The sequence below is a fragment of the Conger conger genome, chromosome 9 (genome assembly GCF_963514075.1).
Source record: "Conger conger chromosome 9, fConCon1.1, whole genome shotgun sequence".
NCBI classification, from domain to species: domain Eukaryota; kingdom Metazoa; phylum Chordata; class Actinopteri; order Anguilliformes; family Congridae; genus Conger; species Conger conger.
In genome coordinates this window covers 39,011,538-39,030,364 of record NC_083768.1, presented here as the reverse complement: position 1 = coordinate 39,030,364, position 18,827 = coordinate 39,011,538, and the positions used below count along the sequence as shown (strand labels likewise).

The 18,827-nt window shown below is 42.9% G+C and overlaps 1 protein-coding gene across 2 annotated transcripts in view; it reads right to left on the bottom strand.

Moving 5' to 3' along the window:
* jph1b (junctophilin 1b) overlaps positions 1-15,527 on the bottom strand; it is a 30,111-nt gene extending 14,584 nt beyond the window's left edge. For both annotated transcript variants that reach the window (XM_061255363.1, XM_061255362.1), the window contains exons 1-2: positions 14,845-15,527; positions 11,478-12,246 (exon numbers count right to left, since the gene is read on the bottom strand). In XM_061255363.1, the coding sequence (XP_061111347.1) occupies positions 11,478-12,246; positions 14,845-15,223 (1,148 nt within the window). In that variant the 5' untranslated portion in view covers positions 15,224-15,527. The remainder of the gene's footprint in view (positions 1-11,477; positions 12,247-14,844) is intronic.
* Positions 15,528-18,827: the final 3,300 nt, after the last annotated feature.

Genomic DNA, 18,827 nt, shown 5'->3' with positions numbered 1-18,827 from the left:
AACAACATTGTAATTTTCAATGGTCAAGACAATGGTTAAATCTGACCTTAATCGTACTCCTCATAGACTGTACTGCTCAGCTGGTGGACTGCAGCCTTAAAGTGTTGTTTTAGACTGCTTTAAAAAACAAAACCACCCCATGAACACGAAGCCACTTGGTAATTATACTTCTTGCAGCAAAAAATAAGTGGCACCTTTTGTCGACAGTACTTAGCACAACATTTCATCTGGTGTTGAATCTGTTGAAGAAAGGTACATCTCCAGGCAACAGGATGATGAACTGATGCAATTCAGTGGTTTTTAATGAGAGCTCAGCTCAGACACGTACACACACGCATGAAAGCATGTTCACACACATACACACACAGGCACACACATGTACATGCATGCACACACACATAATATGAACTCAAACACGCACACACAAACGCACATACATGCATGCACACACACACATACACACACGCAGGAAAGCATGTTCACACACATACACACACAGGCACACACATGTACATGCATGCACACAAACATAATATGCACTAAAACATGCACACATAAACGCACATACATGCATGCACACACACAAACACATACACACATAATATGCACTCAAACTCGCACACACAAGCACACATACATGCACGCACACACACTCACACACACCATCGTCTCAGAGCTAATAAAATCGAAAACATTATTGCACTGTATTTAAGTTAGCTTTAATGATGTTAATTATTGATAGTCATCCTCTTCTGGTATAAAAAAAAGAATCGTGACACAGGAATTTTGCAAATTTATCAAACTAGAGAAGAACTAGAGCTGTCCAAATACTGTGATGTGGGCAATGGAACACCAACTCCTACACACAATCTGTGCCGATTCCTTTCTGTATGATCTCCAGTATCACAAGTGGCTGCAGCTCCACTCAAGCACTACCTTGTAAACAACGTGCTCATTACACCCTGGAGTCGGAGGACCCTATAAGGCTATACACTGCCTTACTGTACAGCAACAAGACTGTATAACCAGCCCACTGATATCACAATCATCTCATAACAATAACACTACTACTAATCCTAATAACAAGAAAACTACTACCATCATCATCAACATTATCATCATCATAAATTGTTTTGCAACTGATACAATACGCAGCGTCACTAGGTTAAGTGCCTAATAACATCCTAATAACAACTGAAATATACTTGGAAGATGCACTGGTAAAAAAGGTCTCCTATAGCAATAATATAAGGCTCATAACAGAGTCCACAGAGGTGTCAGAATGATAACTTTGCAACAGTGTGGGATACGCCTAAAGCTCTGGGAACCAATGAACCAAGTCTGGATCCTCCCACTGATGTCAACTCCACTGCTGATCGGACCCACGCCAATCAGTAATATGACGGACAGGAGGATCCTTAGTGTGGATAGAACATTCATTAGTAGAGAGAGATCTGCTCCTGTTCAGGCTGTTCTAGTGCACGGATGAGCCCTGCAGGGTGACACACAGCCGGTGCGAGTGTCACTCAGGGAGGGAGGGTTTTTCCTGGTTCTGCTTGGCTGAGATGACATCGTCTCGCTGTGACCCAGTGACCTCACCTGCTGGAAGGCCCACCTGTGGTTTGTCAGTTAACCTACAACTTAAACAGTAGCGACAGCGTGCCTCGTTGGAGAGCACATCCTCCTTCTGCGCCTTTCTGAATTGACAACAGAGGTTATGATTAGCATGGCTGGGGAGACAAATGTTGAGAAAGCAGAAAAATGAAATGATTCTAATGTGTACATGTTGTGACAAATCCAGTCCTGGATGGTGTAGAACCATACAGACTTTTCTCTGGGAGTAAAAAAAGCTTCTCATAAGACATGTCTTAACTGTACCCATCGGTGTTATGATGAAATGTAACAGTTTTCCACAGGTAAATAAGATTCCATTTACAACATGGCTGCCCTAAGCCACAGCTTGTGACTGTATTAGCAATAGCAGTGTTAACATTTGGGATGCCACATGGCAGTGCGACAAGAGTATTCATGGGATAGAAAGAGATCAGAAGCTTCTCTTATAAATGCACAGAGCCACCACAGGAGTTCACAGCACGGTATGTGACCTTTTCTGATTCATCTTTTTTCCCATGGTGCTTTGGTTACATAAAGTATGCTAATGTGAGCCAGTGCACACAGAGATACATGGATGTGCAAATACATACAAACATAGCTGGCTTTAGGCACAGGCATGCATTGTATATGCAGGCCTATATATCTTTGAGTGTGTGTGTGTGTACACTTATGTGCATGCATGCTTATAATTTACCATACAGCCTCCCATGCATCTGAAGGAACTGAGAGTAAGAAACTGAGAGATAATCTTGAAATAAGGTGAAGTGGATCATATTAACCTTGATGAGATGCAAGGACACATGGAACTCAACTTCAGCAGCATTTCAATTACTGTGGCTAAAACTGGCTGTATGGGTTTAGTGTAGTGTCACTCGGTTCATAGAACACTCCCAGGAAACATAAGTGTGAAAAGCCCTTCCCAGTCCTGGCTCCACTGACCCTTTGTTGGGCTACTTTCCCCCACAGATTGAGATTATATTAGCCAAAATCTCACAGGGGGAGCCCATCTGAGTGGCCCTCAGTAGGTGACAGTATCCGCTCTTTGTACAAGGTGGTGACGATTAGGCAGGGCGCTCAGTGCCAGTACAGATCACTTGATCATATTATCACAATATAAAATAAATCTGTCCATATGAACATCCTCTGGAGACATAATGTCCCTGTCCAAGATGCAGTTAACTGAAGTGGATTTTGTGGCTTTAGACCACAAACTCGAAATGCCCTTATATCAGGCACTTCAAAGCCGGCAGTTTGTCAAAACCTTCTGTAAATATATTAAATATCCTACATTTCACATGAAAACTGTCCGGGCCAATAAAGAAATAATATCAAACCCCAGCAAAGGAACTATTCATTTTAGTTCAGTGCGAACAGCCAGAGGGAACCAGGATGGATGGATGTTGGATTTAACATCACTGTACATGGTGGAGCATCTTATGTTATGCTGTCCTTACACCACCATTAAAGGCAAGGCCTTAACAGGCTTTAACAGGCCTGAAGCTACACTGGAGATCGGATTATATCTATCTGCAATGTACTCCTTGATCCTGAAAGTGATATATTTGTGCACAAGAGCCGTGTTTTTTTTCCAGGTAAAGTGGTGGCTGAATTTACATGGAGAATTTAAAATAAAATCAGACCAATTGCCTAATTTGACCTGAAGCCTATATGCCAGGAACAGAACATGACATTACTCGATGATGGCCATATTGGGTGAGTCATCTTGTGCAATCACTGGCCTTATATATGAAGGGAGCCCACATATTTACCATATTGTCGCCTACCCCTGGCACACAATATTACTTCCTGTACTTATGCCCTTGAATACTGGAGAGATATTGCAGAGATACTGTTCACAGTGCAGAAATCCTTAGAGCCAGTGTCTGCAGACATAGTCCTGGAAAGCCATGGAGTCTGACGGTTATTATTATTACTCAGAACTTAATAGATCAATTAAAGCAGCTGAATACATGCCTACCACCCGCCCCCCCCCACACACACGTAATAGCCTATATCCCTCAATAATATTTCAGCACGCTGAATAATGAAAAATAATGAATGCCCTGGTACATTCTATTGTGCACATTTGTTCTGGCCTTGAAACACTATTTCACTACCCAACAGCAGTTATAGCTGTATAGTACACATACACTTCCTGGGCATAACATCTAACTTCCTGTATGCAAGCCCTTGCATGTACACATCATATTCCGTTGATGTTACAGAAATAGCATTCACAAAACACTATACATTGGGCTGTTTAAGTAAGAAGCTCTGTTTGCCATGACAATCTATATTAAACCTATGGACAGTACCTACATCAAAATGTTCTTTTGTGGAATTCTTTTAGATTCATGCATTTTTTTTATTTGCCTCCTCCATTACTGGAAAAAAGCCTTGTCTAAATTCAAGAAGAATGTTTTGGATATTTGGATATAATATATTGGAAACTGAAATTAATTCTGTTTAATTAGTGTCTCTTTCCTTAATAGGACACGCGTGTGTACGTGTTGTTGTCATCGGCAATTTAAAAACAATATGAAGTAAGCAGACACTGCAATTGCATCAGCTGATCTAATTTTAGATTTCATATTCCAGCAGAGCTAGGCATGGCACGCACAATGTATTATATCTGACTGGGACCGAAGGCTTCGTGCTTAAACAGGCAGTTGGGACGGATGTGTTCCTACAGGAAGTCTTCAAACTAAAGGCTAATGAATCAGTTTAAAAGAAAAGGCAATAACTGGCAATATCAAGTCTGCTTTTGTCTTGACAGATGGGTATAAGGGGCGCATAGGTCTAGTGGTGAAAAGCTGAGGTGCGTAAATCTTGGTCACTGTGTGTCCTGTGAGGCTCACTATCAGCAGGTAGGCGGCCATTTTGGCCAGTCACCGATTTAATCGCATGCGTAAATTTTTTTGGTTACAAAATATGGCTAGTTGCCTCCATTTGCCTGCCGTCTTGATCACATTTTAATTGGCTGTTATTTTATCCTGCTTTTGGTCAACGACCAAGCACATCTGAAAAGCCACCCCTCTCAAAAAACTACCGGGGCGAAAGTGGAATTAAAACAGAGAGACACGGAGCCAACAACGTACGGTGGTGATAAACAAACTCCCCCACCCCCGAGCCACCCCCCCCAACCCCCCCCCCCCATCCTCCCCCCCCCCCCCCCTCCACACCCAACGTTCGCCTGAGCGGTCGGACAGATGACGGTACTCCTGTATCAGCTGCTGCGGGGGGCTATATTCCTGTCACGTCCCGTACCTCTCCTTATTTAGTCAGACTGCCGTGCTGACACACCGGAGCCCCAGTCCCACCGCACGTGTGAAACCCCCCCAATGACCCCCTTACCCCCCCCCAAATCCTCATTGGCTCGCTTGGCGGGTTGAAAAACGTTACCATGGTAGGGGGTGCTGGTTCGAAGGGGGTGGGGGAGTAACAGGGGGTACAGGGGGGTGCCATGCAGTTTCATCACAGACCCCTAGAGAACCGATTAGGGGGTTGCTGACAGAGGCAGATATGGGAACCACATCCACAGGTGTGACAACCCTAAACCCAACCACAACCCTAATTCCAACCCGACCCCTCCTGACCCTAACCTGAACCCTAACCCTAACCCTAATCTTTTAAACTCCTCTGCTGAGCCAGGCAATTTAGTAGCAGGGAGGTGACATAAAACTCAAGACTAAAAGCGTTCCTTCATTCCTTAATGATCCCACATCAGTGATCTGCGCATTATTGGTTGGCAGGGCATGCTAACAGCTGATCCAGGATCAGCTGGAGCAGCTGCGGGGATTATGGGAACTCGCCAAGCTTCCGCTACATCTGCTACACGACTGCAGGATCTTCAAAGGAAAAAAAAAAAAGATGAAAGCAGGAAAAAAAAAAAAGCGTAGAGCTTGTCCTTTTTTCTGTGGCTCGTGGGCACGGCTCCGTGGTTACGCAAGCTCCGTGCCAACTGCAGCCCTGGTTACATGAGCACTCATTAGCATTTCTGTTTGACGGGTCCCGTTTCAGGCAATCAGTGATCAGCAGCTCCTTGAACTAGATTCAATAATAAAAATTATCTGTAAAAAAGGGGTGGATGGTCTTACAGAGTGGAAGAGAGATTAGCGTATTGTAGTGGGTAGGGCCCTTGGAAGATCGCAGTACAGTCACTTCATATAAACCAAACAGCTCCACAACACCACTAGACTAATTAAATAGTGTAATGATTACTAAAGCAACTAAACATGTTACTAAAAGAAAGCAGATCAATAAACAATAAATCATTGTTTTGGATTCAAATACGTAGTTTGTGCTCTTCTGTGCTCTTGTGATCTTGCCTGGTAAAACTGAGGCAAACAAGAGGACCATGAGGACCATGTGCTTTATGTCATAGGCTCCAATACATAGGACAAACTCATTAAAGTGCAGAAAATTATCTGAATCCAAAACAATTACTGAAATCATTTATTTGGTAGAAAATACAAACTTTGTTTAAAAACCAGGGATAGGGTCTGGTTAAAGTAATATTGTACCTGGTACCTATGCTAAACACATTCTCAGGGTTTAACTTACAATTTACACTAAGGTTTTATCCATTAAAGCTTCAATTATGTTAACTGATAACTATTAGGCACCTTGCTGATTGCCTATTGTGTTATTTTATTTGTATTTTCTTCACAATTCTGCCTCAGGGGCACCTTCATACTGCGAAAGCCACCTAGTTTCATAGTTTCATTAAGTGTGGAGTTTGTGTTTTGAGCATTAGCTTTGTGTCCTAACGTGACCCAGTGCTAATGCCACGGCTCCCTGCCCAGACCTGCCGCTGTGCCGTTTTGTGATGTGAAAGGTTCAGTATTTAATTCCGCAAGTGAATTTCTTGGCTTTACCTGTGGCTAGCAACGTGCAGAAAAATGCACTGGCATAAATGAGCTTGTATCCCCACAAACAGGAGGATGTTTGCATAAGGTACGGCTGGTATGCCAAGGCTAAGAGTTAAGGCACACGAGAGCTGACTCACTGACCTTAGCGAGTCTAAACCGGATGTACAGAAAAAACCCTTCAGCCCAGCGCCAGCGTGGTGGGTTTAGTTTTACAGTCTTTCAGGAAGATGCATTTTCATGTAGGCTATTCCCTGAAAACAGCGAACCAGATTTTTTGATCAGGGCATAAAAATATGACATCCAACAGAGTTTCATTTATTATTTAGGCTAGACATGAACATCCAGTTTTTCACTGCTCACTCACTTATGCTGCAGTCTCTTCAGTTTCAGTAGGTTCTAATTAGTGATCGAGAGCGACAGTGAGATTTTATCAAACACTTCCACATTTGGTGGAACTGATTAGCTGTCAATCACTGTCACTTAGCTGTCAATCACTTGAACTAAACAAATCATCAATCAGTGGCCGAAACATTTACCTTAAAACTCCATTGGCTACAACATTTCCCCTTAAAATCCCATAGGTTATAACAATGCCCCCTCTCATAGGCTGTAAGACGCACCCCCCCCCCCCCCCCCCCCACCCCCAAATTCACTAGCTTCTTCATTGGCTGGAATACTTCCTCTTAAACCCTCATTGGCTGCTCCTCTGCTCTGTGGTCCATTAGTGTCTGAATGGCCGCACAGGTTGTGTGACCATACATCGATCTTCTTCATCAGAACAAGGCCAGTGTGGCCCCAGGGTATTCAGCCTCGCCCCATCAACACAAGCTATCTGCTGAGGCTGAAATAACGTGTGAGCCACTACTACACACCGCCTTTGGGCCCTAACTCCTTTGCTTAAACCTCCTGAGGCCACTGCAAGCACTGGACATTTACCGCCAAATCGAGCAGAGGGAACTGGCTTCTAATCCTTTCCTGAATTCTGCCAGTGGGTACTGACATGCATGTATTCTACAGCACACAAAGAAAAGTGTTTTACCGGCTGGCTCTAGTTTAGCAAAGCTGTACGAATTTCTCCCAGTGTTCAAACCAATCAGTCACCTCACAATAAACCTATTTAATGAAACCGTGTCTGTTTATTGCCTAATACATGGATATACGCACAGTTATTTGTGCTTTGCAATATGAGAAGGCGATATGATACACATAATTATTTTGCATGCCTGCCAAGGGCATTGGCATTATTAAAAGTCTTGGAGCTCGGAGTTAAATGTCAAAGCTTTCTGCATAATCACACACGGGAAAAAGGCAATGGAGATTTAATGACAGAATCCAAGAGCAGAAGCTTATGAGCTTAATATCAATTACCTTTAAAAAAAATACATTGTTATTCAAATACCTCTCCCTCTTGCATACACTTACACACAGATATCGTGTGATTTCACATTGCTGTAAACTACACTATGTTCTAAGGATTACACTATTTGCATGTCAAATTATTTACATAATCCAAAATAAGAGTACAGGCTGCATCGCCTTCTTTATCTCAGTCGTTGGATATAAAAGAAATGTCTTTCATATGAAACATTTCACATTTCAGTCTTCTCACATGAGCTCATCAAAGATGACAGTCATTACTATATTACTGTCAAGGGGGACCACTGTCCACAGGTAAACTGGGAACCGAGGGATGGATTTATTTTACTGTTCCTCTGGCGGTGCAGAAAACCTCAATTACGCATGTTCCAGTGCAAACATGGACAGAGTGTGCTGACTAAGGACATTTCCTTCAAAGGTGAAATGAGTTCAACAGTTTTTTTCCAGATTGCACATGGAGACAAGCACATCCATACAGAATTAGCACAGAACAGTATCAAATACATCTTTTATTGCTATGGTGTTTAGTTCTGTGTTCATAAAAACACAACATTTAACCTAGTAACTAAAGACAGATAAGGAACGAAATGTACAGTATATTTAATTTCACACGTGTCTCTCGACATTGCCGTGTTGAATGAACTCCACCACCGTTTTGGCTGTAAACAGACTTTGTCAGGCTATCCTTTTTTATGACATATAATAAAAACCATAAAAAAACAGGTGTGAGTGTGAACGTACATGTAACAGGTAATGGGCCAGTAGCAGGTGGGTCTCCTGGCTCACTGCTCCGCCATGCTGCCTGATGCCTGACGCCTTGTTAAAAGGTCAGACCCGGTCTGTCCGTGGCAGGTATCCTGCTGCGCCCGGACATCTGAGCGGGGCTTGGCAAGGCGGCATCGGACACATCACTGTACAACAGGATACGTGACCTTATCGCAGCCTCCCAGGCCAGCCCGGGCATCAGAAATAGCAGCGGAGCGAGGAGCGGTGGCTGATATCACGGTGCCTCGGTACACCCTGGGCACTGGAGCTACGCGTACACAGCCCTGCCCCTGCTGTGCGTCCGTGTGAGGGAAACAGGCACAGTGCTGGAGAGTGGACAACCCCTCCCTCTCCCTGCCAATCACAGCCGCTGGGCTGGGCCGGACTGAGCTGTGCTGAGGATGCAGGACGAATGAGGATTTGTCCAGCTTTTCTGGAATTATGAGTGCACTTAAGGTTTCCTGTATATGAATGCACCCAGAGAGATCAGCAAACACTGGGATGTCTAGAGGGAGGGAAATCTAGGTTGAGAGACGTTTTGACATGAACACCACTATAGCCCAGGTTTTATCTGGATGTGGAACCTGACCAGTACAGGAGGAGACCGGTACACCCCTCCCAAAATAAAAATGGTGTTTGGCTTTCTCTCTTATAGCCCTGCCAACAGTTCAAGCACTGTTCAAGTGCTCTCAAGCTTCCGTTCCCACAAATGTGAGGACCATAAAACTGTATAGGGGGCTATATCAAAAGTCTTGCTGGCTATCAATGAAGCAATATAAAAATGGCCCCAGTATCCAGCATAAAATTCTGTTACATGTTCAACACCTACAACCCCAGTTCAAACTCCAGGCATTTACAGCAGAGTGTGGATTTTCATCCAGGATCGGTTTCTAAGGGCTTCATTTATATAAAATGTGGATGTACTGTAAAGCTAAAATAAAAAAGCACACCAAGTATCTCCAAGGACTTTTAGCCGTTTGGAAGAAGCGTGGGAACTCCACTTCAGAAGGGAAGGAGAACAACAGCAACATCACACCATTTTAAATTCTTGCCCTGCATTTAAGGAAATCAGATGAAATACAAGAATGAGTCAGCACCATTAGAACCAGACCCACACAACCTTTTCACCTGTTTAAGGACCACACTGCCCTCAGGTCTGTTTCCTACTAAATTACTTAATATTGCTCTCCATTTTTAAAAGTGGTTAGCTTATCTTAACCAACAAAGATCCCTATAATTTGAGAGTGAGCTGTCTGCACTTGTCCATTCTGTTTTTTTTATTTTTTTATTTATCATTTCTCAAGGATAAGCTTAATGTTTTAATTACTGTCATTAGCTATCAGTGTCTGTCCCGCCATTTTTATGAATTTATTTTTGGTGCACTGCGGCCCCTGTCTAGAATGCATGAATTATGTCATATCACCCATCTGTCCAAGAGACCAGTTACAAAATGACTATAAAAATAAATTAGATGTGCCTCCTTTTTTTCAAAGCCAAGTTTTATCTCAGAATCTGGCTTCTTTTCCTATACTTTAAATCCAATCACATTATTTAGGGCGCTGCATTAGCGCAGTGTCTTTTATGAATTCAGGAGCCAGCAGCCTGGCATTGCTCTCTCCAGAAGCCTGCATCTGCAGAGGACTTTCCCACACTCTTGTTCACCAGCTGAGCTGCGCGGTCTTCATGCTGGTGGATTACACTTCATGTGCAGTTGGTGCAAACACACGGTCTAATGAATGTGAGATAAGCACGAATAGGCACTGAATGAAGCCCTCCCTCATTGGGTGGAAAGCTGCCCAATCAGGCCCTGGGAGCGGCTGACCACAGTTAGCACTGTCAGAATTTGGCGGCACTCCCTGGGTACATATGTTCACCAAATGTGTACATTAGGAGGGTAAACCACCCGGAAATAAGGAGCTCCTTTAAAATGGAGCATGGGTTGTAGTTTTGAAGACGTCTTTAAAACCGCAAAGGCAGCCATTTGATCGCTTGAAAGGAGAACTCGAGGAACAAAAGGATCGTCAATGAATTGAGGCCTGGAACAGCGACGGGCTTTGTCGATCGCTTCAAAAAATGGACAAAAGTCTCATTATGAGTTGTGTCAAATTTCCTAGTGCCGTCAAATGAGAGAAATCTGTCGCTGACAGGCAGAAAACTCACCGGCAGCATCACTATGGCAACCAACCGAAGGCAGTACACCGTGGGCATACAATGACAACATTATGCAACAGAGAGGTATCATCGTCCTTTCTTTATGAAGCCTCAAAGTCCTGTGCCCGGTGCCCAAGCCAACGAAGGCCTAACAGTGACAATTTCAGCAAAATAACTTCTGGAATGGATTGAGGTGCCAAACAGGCATGTTATGTTTTTGGCTTTTTTTGGGAATGATTTTAAGAGGAACAAATTAACAGAACGGTTTCAAAGAATACTTTTATCAAGCTTTTTGTAGAGATTGCTTAGAAATTGACTGTCAATGACTCGTCAAATCCAGATCGGTTGAAATTATAAGCACAAGCCCACCTCGACTCAACTGGAGTGATACCAGGACCAGGAGAAACAGTTCCAAACCATTCCTTATTAACCACTGCAATACCAATGCATACAAAACAGGAGCAAAAAAATTGAAAACAAAATACCTTTAAGAAAAGCCTTACTCAAGTCAACAGGGAGGCTACTGCAGTACAGGAGGGCCTCGGGGTCTACTGGTTTTACCTCTGCCTTAGTTCTGAATGATGTTCTTAATCAAGGGAAGCTATAAACTGCACAGCAAGGTACAGCACCCGTACCAGGTGTACATCAGTCTCAAACTGAACAGCACCTCCAAAAATCCTGCGTGACCCCCACCCTTACCTGGAAGCTGCTATTTCCACTTTCGTCCTCGAGATGGCAGCAGCTCGCACGGCGCCTTCCACGGCCCGGTCCACCTTCTCTTTGGTTTTAGTGTTTTTGAGCGGGATGAGCTGCTTCCTGATGCCGCGCACCAGGACGTTGTTTTTGTACTTCCCCTCCTCCTTGGTGCCGCCGGGAAAGAGGGTGCACCCGTAGCCGTGCCTCTTGTTGTTGGTCCACTCGCCCTCGTACTTCATGCCGTTGGAGCGCTCGCTGACGCCGAAGCCGTGCCTCTTGTCGTTCTTCCACTCGCCCATGTAGGCCTCGGTGGTGGTGGCATCCACGTTGTCCTCGGCGGGCGCGTAGTCGTCGGGCATGTCTCCGTCGCCGAAGCTGATGGTGGAGTTGGCGTCGCTGGAGCTGATGCGGCTCATGGCGGCGTCGCTGCGCGCAGAGCTGCGCTTGCTGGAGATGGACGAGCGCGACTCGGACTTGCGCAGCTGCTTCAGGCTGCCGAACAGCGAGCCGCGGCGGAACAGGCCCTTCTTCTTCCCGCCGGCCCCGCCCGCCTCGCCGTCGCTGTGGAAGTTGAGCACGAAGCCGCCGCGCGTGCCGGCCGGGCTGTCGGACGTCAGGTCGGGGAGCACCGTGCCGTTGCTCTGCTCGCTGCGCAGAGAGGCCAGCGAGGTCCGCAGGGGCGAGCGGATCACCGTGGCCATCCCGTAAGGCACGCTCTGCCGGACGCCGTACCCGTGCCGCATCCCGCCCAGCCACTGGCCCTGGTACGTACCTGTCCGGACAACAGGGGGGGGGGGAAGCGTCAACTGGAATTCACTACTTTTTTTGGTTGCAGTGCAGTGTGGCAGGATTCCGGTGGTGGGAATGTGAGAAGTTTGGGAAGACAGCCTGTCTTTGATCTACATCATGTACCCCCGACTGAGAAATTTTTCCACATTTGCATGAAATATCCAATTATCCACAGTCATCAGAGGCAGAAATGTAATTAAAAGATGGCCGTCCCCCAGGTTGCCACAGCCGCGGTGAACAGAGAGAGGACATCCCACTAAATGACAGCCACACATCTGTGGCGTCTTTACTGTATGCTGAGCTAATTACCTCGTCTGTGAAAATTACACTTGAATCAGTGCTATCATCGCCTCATAGGGTCCACACATGCACACAAAGCAGAAGCAGTAACACCCTCACCATTATCGTCACCTTGGTATTGTGCTCTTTCCCCTTTAGTTGGCAATACTGCTATTACCAATACTGCTACTGAGTGAGGGACTGCTATAGACCTATGGTGCCCAAGGTGCTTATCCTAAATTGCTTCACTAAAGAAGTGAAGCAATGCTGGGAAAATATCACACAGGTGCCGGGTTTTTGAGTGCACTCCTGAGTAAAAGAGATACCCACTCACTGCATTAGGCAAAATGTTCCCAAACTAATGAATTAGCCTCGGCCTAATAAATATACAGCCATGACGCGGACGAAGCAGCAGGAGCATCATACTGTACATCCTGGAACAATGTTACATTTGTTTTTAATGTTTCAGCATTTTGTTGAACATTTTTTCATTTTGTATGGGTTTGTTTTTAATTCAATGTTAAGAATTAATTAGGTGAATATTTTATGAATAAACACTCAATTAAATCATTAGAACATCACTCAACAGAGCAGAACTGGGCAAAACAGAATTACAAAATCAGTTGACACTTTGGATTATTGCATTTTCCATATTTGAACATGAGATAAAATCAACACAAATCTAAGTGAACTAGAGTTGTATGTGATAATGAGTCCAGGGGAATTATGTTACCTACTTAAGATGTAACAATACATTTCATATGACGCTGCATTATCTTTTTATTGCAAAGTCATGGATAATGTTAGAGATAACAGAACACTGACTACATTTAGTAATGTAGCATGTTTGTTCCAAGTCTGAATGGACATCATCTGTCTGTCATTTTTAATAGAATTTGAACTCAATGAAATAATTTAGAGTCCCATCTCTAGTTGGCTAGATGTTGCAAAAGTAGAGATAGCCTAGTACTAGTAGGGCAGAGAGACAATGTGCTCCTTTTGATTAGTTACTTAGTTACCGTTGATAAAAACCAGGGACATAAACATTTTCTTCTATTTTATAACTGGGATAGCCTACTGTCTGGCAACACGACACCCATTGGTTACGCACCATACTCACTCAAAATAGAATACAAGCCAATGACAGGATCAGTTACTCTGTTAAAGGGGGTTAAGTGTCTACAGAACAGGAACAATTATGGATAGCTACAATCAAACTATTTTTAATAGTTTAAAACTGACTATTCAGTTTCACGCCTTGATAGTTACGTATTCAACACACGCAATCATAACAGTACAATAAAATACAGTTAATATACAATTAATGTCGATTAACATGTGCTCCGTCAAAGGGGAACATCTCGCGTAAATATCGAACCAGTTTAGGCGTTCAGTGAGCGCTACTATACCAACTTTTTTCTGTTCATAAATAACACATCAGTTTGTGGTAAACAGCCGTTTTAAGTGCTTTATTCCAATGACGTCGCGAACAATCGAGAATCAATATTTTTTTAATGACCATGTTCGTTAAAAAGTGACTTGATCCTAAATGTTGTAGATGTTCTATTATTAGACGTGACCTCTACTGGAGAGCCATATATCAATAACTTGCAATGCCACTGCTTCATTAAAATGGCAGAGCAAGGCTGGAGTTTGTGTCATATAACGTCAAAGATCGATTATCCAACCGTAAAGTCCGTCTATTCGTGGGGGAGAATTTGCTAAACCCGATTTGGCAATTCGCTCCTTTCGTGAGTTAAGTATGCACATAGGCGTAATTTGATAGGGAAGATGACCAACCACCTTGTTACACAGCAACGTAGTTGGCGCTAGATGGCCAGCTACGTCAGATTAAAATTGATTGCTTGACGGACCGTGAAAACCACTGCAAAACAAGCATGAAAAGTTGCCAGACCACGCATACAGTCGCTAACTGTTAAGTACCTTAAATACATAACAAGCATTTTTAATATGTAGGCCTATTATTTATCTCAAATATATGACATCAACAAGTAGCTAATGCTAACTCTGGTTAAAAAAGCGGTATGTGCCAAGCTAGCTAATACCATCACAAGCCAAATGCATTTGCGAAGGGCTATCTTGCTGAACTATCTCCAAGCCTAAACTGAGGCGTACCGTTACTTAAAGTGGATAGCTGTCATGTCACTGTCAAATCAACGCGATTATCTTTAGCGATCTGTCTGTTATACCGTATACATTTAACGAAACGAAACGCACATCATTCCATGAAATAGGCTACCGCGATATTTTAAACAGTTTGCAAACTAAAATAAATTCTTACCCCCGTCACCGTATGTTTCAACTCCGTATCCATCCTGAAGACCATTACTCCACGTGCCGTCGTATCTCGCAGGTGTGTTCAGGCACTGACGCACTCCGTACCGACCCTTAAACCCATGAGTCCACTCTCCGCGGTAGATCCACTTTCCTTTCGATTCCACACCAAGCCCGTGTCGCTTCCCTTGCGCCCAGTACCCCTGGTAGGTGTTGCCACTGGGCCAGGTGTAAACCCCAACTACCTCGAAGCCGTTGGACCAGGACCCGGCGTATTCGCCCTGACCCTTGGGTCCAGTACAGATCCCCTGTCCGTGAGCTTTTCCATCCTCCCAGCCGCCACAGTAAGTGCCGCCATCGTCGAAGTCAAACCGTCCGCCCGTCATTCAGAAAAGGGTAGAAAAAAACGAATCGCAGCGTTGGCTCAATGTTGTATTTCCCCACAGGGTTCCAGAAGCAAAAAATGTGCTACCCGAAGAATGAGTCTGGAAGAAACGGGATGGTGATGATGATGGTGGCTGGGCTGTGTTATGGTTTCATAGGGGATAGGGGAGTATGCATTTGTGCATGTTCATGGAGAGGCAACGGAGGGTAACGAACAGCTACCGGAGCCGCACGCTGCTACTGCCGCTGTCTAATGTGTTTTGCGACTCCCCCCTCTCGCTGCACGGGGAGGGTGAGAGAGGGAGAGAAGCAGAGACGGTCCTCAACTAGGAGAGACGGCCAATTCCTGACGTCATAACCATAGCACCGCCCAGACGCCTTTCTGAACCAATTAGGAGGCTCCAGTATCTAATCTTATAAAATCAGGGCAGTAATGTTACTGTACACACAATATTTGACTACACTTTCATCCCCAACACTGGTAGAACGGAATATTTTGGACATTTTGATGACAAAATCTAATGAAACAGCAATGCATTTTCACCGACAAGGAATTGGAAATTACCCTGCACCCCGAATTGAAAAATGATCTCTGTAAGAATAACTATTGCCAGTTTATGTCAGGGTAGCCCGTGTCTAGGTTAAACTGCCCATGCTCTTCACATAGGCTTCTATGATACATAGGCTATCTGGAATAGTGACACGATTGCTTAATCGCTAATACATTTCGTTTTCAAATTCCGCCTATAGATTTAGACTATAATCCTAAAACATCCTATCCGTTAATGATGTTTACTGCTTTTTCAGTCAGTTTTGTTTCTTCCTCGCAAAATGATTACGTCCCTAACACAATCCATTACACTTTGTCCTTAATATTTTATAATTCAGTGTTCCATTTTCCAGAAAAAAACAACAACAAAAAAACGATGGTCCGTTTAATTAAGTGTTTTGTTTTTAAATAATCTATAATCATAAAATAATTCAACGCGTAAGCAACTCTAGGCTACAACGCATTACTAAAAAAAAACAATACTTCTTTTGCACTAAAACTGAACTACTCCTCACATGCAAAAGCGTGACAGTAGTCCTAAACCCAGTATTGCTCATTTTAGGCAGAATAATAATAGAGTTCATTAATTTATAGATGAAGGGAACGCTCAAGTCGTGAGCTCGAGGGCTCCATAACTGCAAGTCCGTTGCTGAGAGACAAATTAACTTGTTCTTTACAAGGAGAGACAAAGACTCCTAGAATAGAAACTCTGATGCTTATGACCCATAGATCTTTCCCTACGAGTGCTCCTCTACGGGTCAACGTAAGCTATTTCATATTTAAGTATAAAAATTACGTAGCCGAACATTCGTACTTTGTAGCCAATTTTATAACGCGGTAAAGAGTGCAGAGTGCAGAGTGCTTTTATGATTGTTTTTGTAAATTATTCATATATAATTCAGACTGCACTGAAAGATAATATAGTTTCTTTAGTCTAATGCTAGTCTTATGAAATCAGCTTAAAAGTAATGAGTTATTTATTTTAGATTATGGTAGGCTTCTACGCTTTAGTCTGACAAACTAACATGTATTGAAGAAACTGTAAATTTCCAGAACTTGAATAGAGCATAAAGGACGAAAGGGTGACACCTGCCGATGGCACGGTAAAAGTTTTAGGAGTCGCTTTTTTGGCTGGAAACACTTCCCTACAAACTGAACGACACATAAAGACTGAATCAGAAATGCTACCACAAAAAACTGGGCTACAGTACTTGCAAGTGCTTGATCTTTTGCCCCGCCCTTTCATCACGTTTTTGAAGGTACGAAGGAAAACTTGCGTCACGTGGGAACGACGGAACAATTGAGCTGCTAATATAATATATTCAAGTAAAAAAAAAACCCAAAAAAACATGTAATTTATGTTCCTTCAGCTCTGGCTGAAGGCCATTTCATTCAGTACCTTGGTTGTGGACAGAGCTCAATAAATATAGAACGAGGCGGACCTGCACGACTCAGGTCAATATTTGTGTGTTTTGTTAGAATTATTCTCTGATGTAGTAGTAATATTATAATTGGGTAACTTACATGTTTTAAGCCAACTACTATTTCGCTCATATTAACGGTACAACTACAGGTAGGCTACGACTGCTACTAGCTTATTACTACTACATTATCTATGAGCAATTATTAATAATTATTATATAGTTGCTATTATTATTAATAATAATAATTGTTTATAATAAGGTAATTTAATACAATGTGTATAATAAATTGTATCTAGTCAAATGATGAATCTATATCTGATCTTTAGATGGAGTCCACCTGAAAACTATATCATCAATATTAAATATTATGCGAAATAATTTACATAGAATTAACGTGTAGCTTTGTTTTTTTATCATCCGATTTAAGAATCTCAAAATAACATGCTGGATTTTATTTTTACCACCAGGCGTCAGTATGTAGCCATCCCATATTCGTCAATGCAACTTCCTCAAATTCAAAAACATGGTATTCATTAAGCAGTACATAACGCCCAGCAATAGGTAATGTATTTAAAAGAGAACCGCATATTGCATATTACATTACATTACATGGCATATGTGATATGGTCACATATTGCTACATTATTTGAACTCGACATCCTTCTATTCATTGTAAATGGTTGCTCATCATCCACTGAATTCTACATTTTAGCCATGTGACTTAACCATCTGTACCATAAATCATCAAGTGACAGCAAAACAGATGGATACTAAATTCAGATACAGCTGCGTTCCGGTTCGCAAATCTGGTGTCAAAAAATGTTTGTTTTCATGGAATGGACTATTTAAACACAGTATTGTAAACACTGAAAATTTAAAAGCACAGAAAATTTGCTAATTGAGAATGCGTGGTAATTTATTTTGCAAAGAAAATATCTCTTTATCCAAAAATACATGTAATTACAGATGTAGCATCCAATTTACACAAGAAATGGGGAATGGTTATAATGGAGGGAATGGTGAGTACTCATTTACATTGGAAGCTTTATGAAGAGGAGCGCAGAGCAGTGAGTCTCTGGTTAACTTTGTAGCTCCACTTACATGGGTAATTTCTGTTCACTGGTTCCCACTACAAACAGCCATTGGTGGCACATAGTGACCCCACATGAACTCCCAAGAGAAAACTTAGGTGTGCAATGTGCGCCTCCAGAAACACAATACCCACATTAATTTCACATTGCCATTATAGTGTCACTCCTGTCAGGCTTATAGAGAGTAAGAAGGCCCTTGGGCCAGCGAAATGTTATTTGGCAAAACGAAAGACAGCCCTTAGCCTTCACATTAGCTGGTAGGAAACACAAAGAAGATTTCATAAGCTCTTTGTTATTATAATCATAACCAATGAGATTAATGAGTATGGAGGCTGCAAATAATAAAAAAAAGCTAGTTCAACCAATAGGAACACAGCTATTTATCATGTGATGCATACATATTTTCAGATGAGGGAAATCTCATAGCTCTCCTCTCTTATTAAGTTTATGTTTCTGCAGACCATCATGCAGTCCAGTTACCGAGGCTTGCTGGGAAATAAAAATCGTCACAATTTGTGGCATATGTCCTTGTGTGACTTGC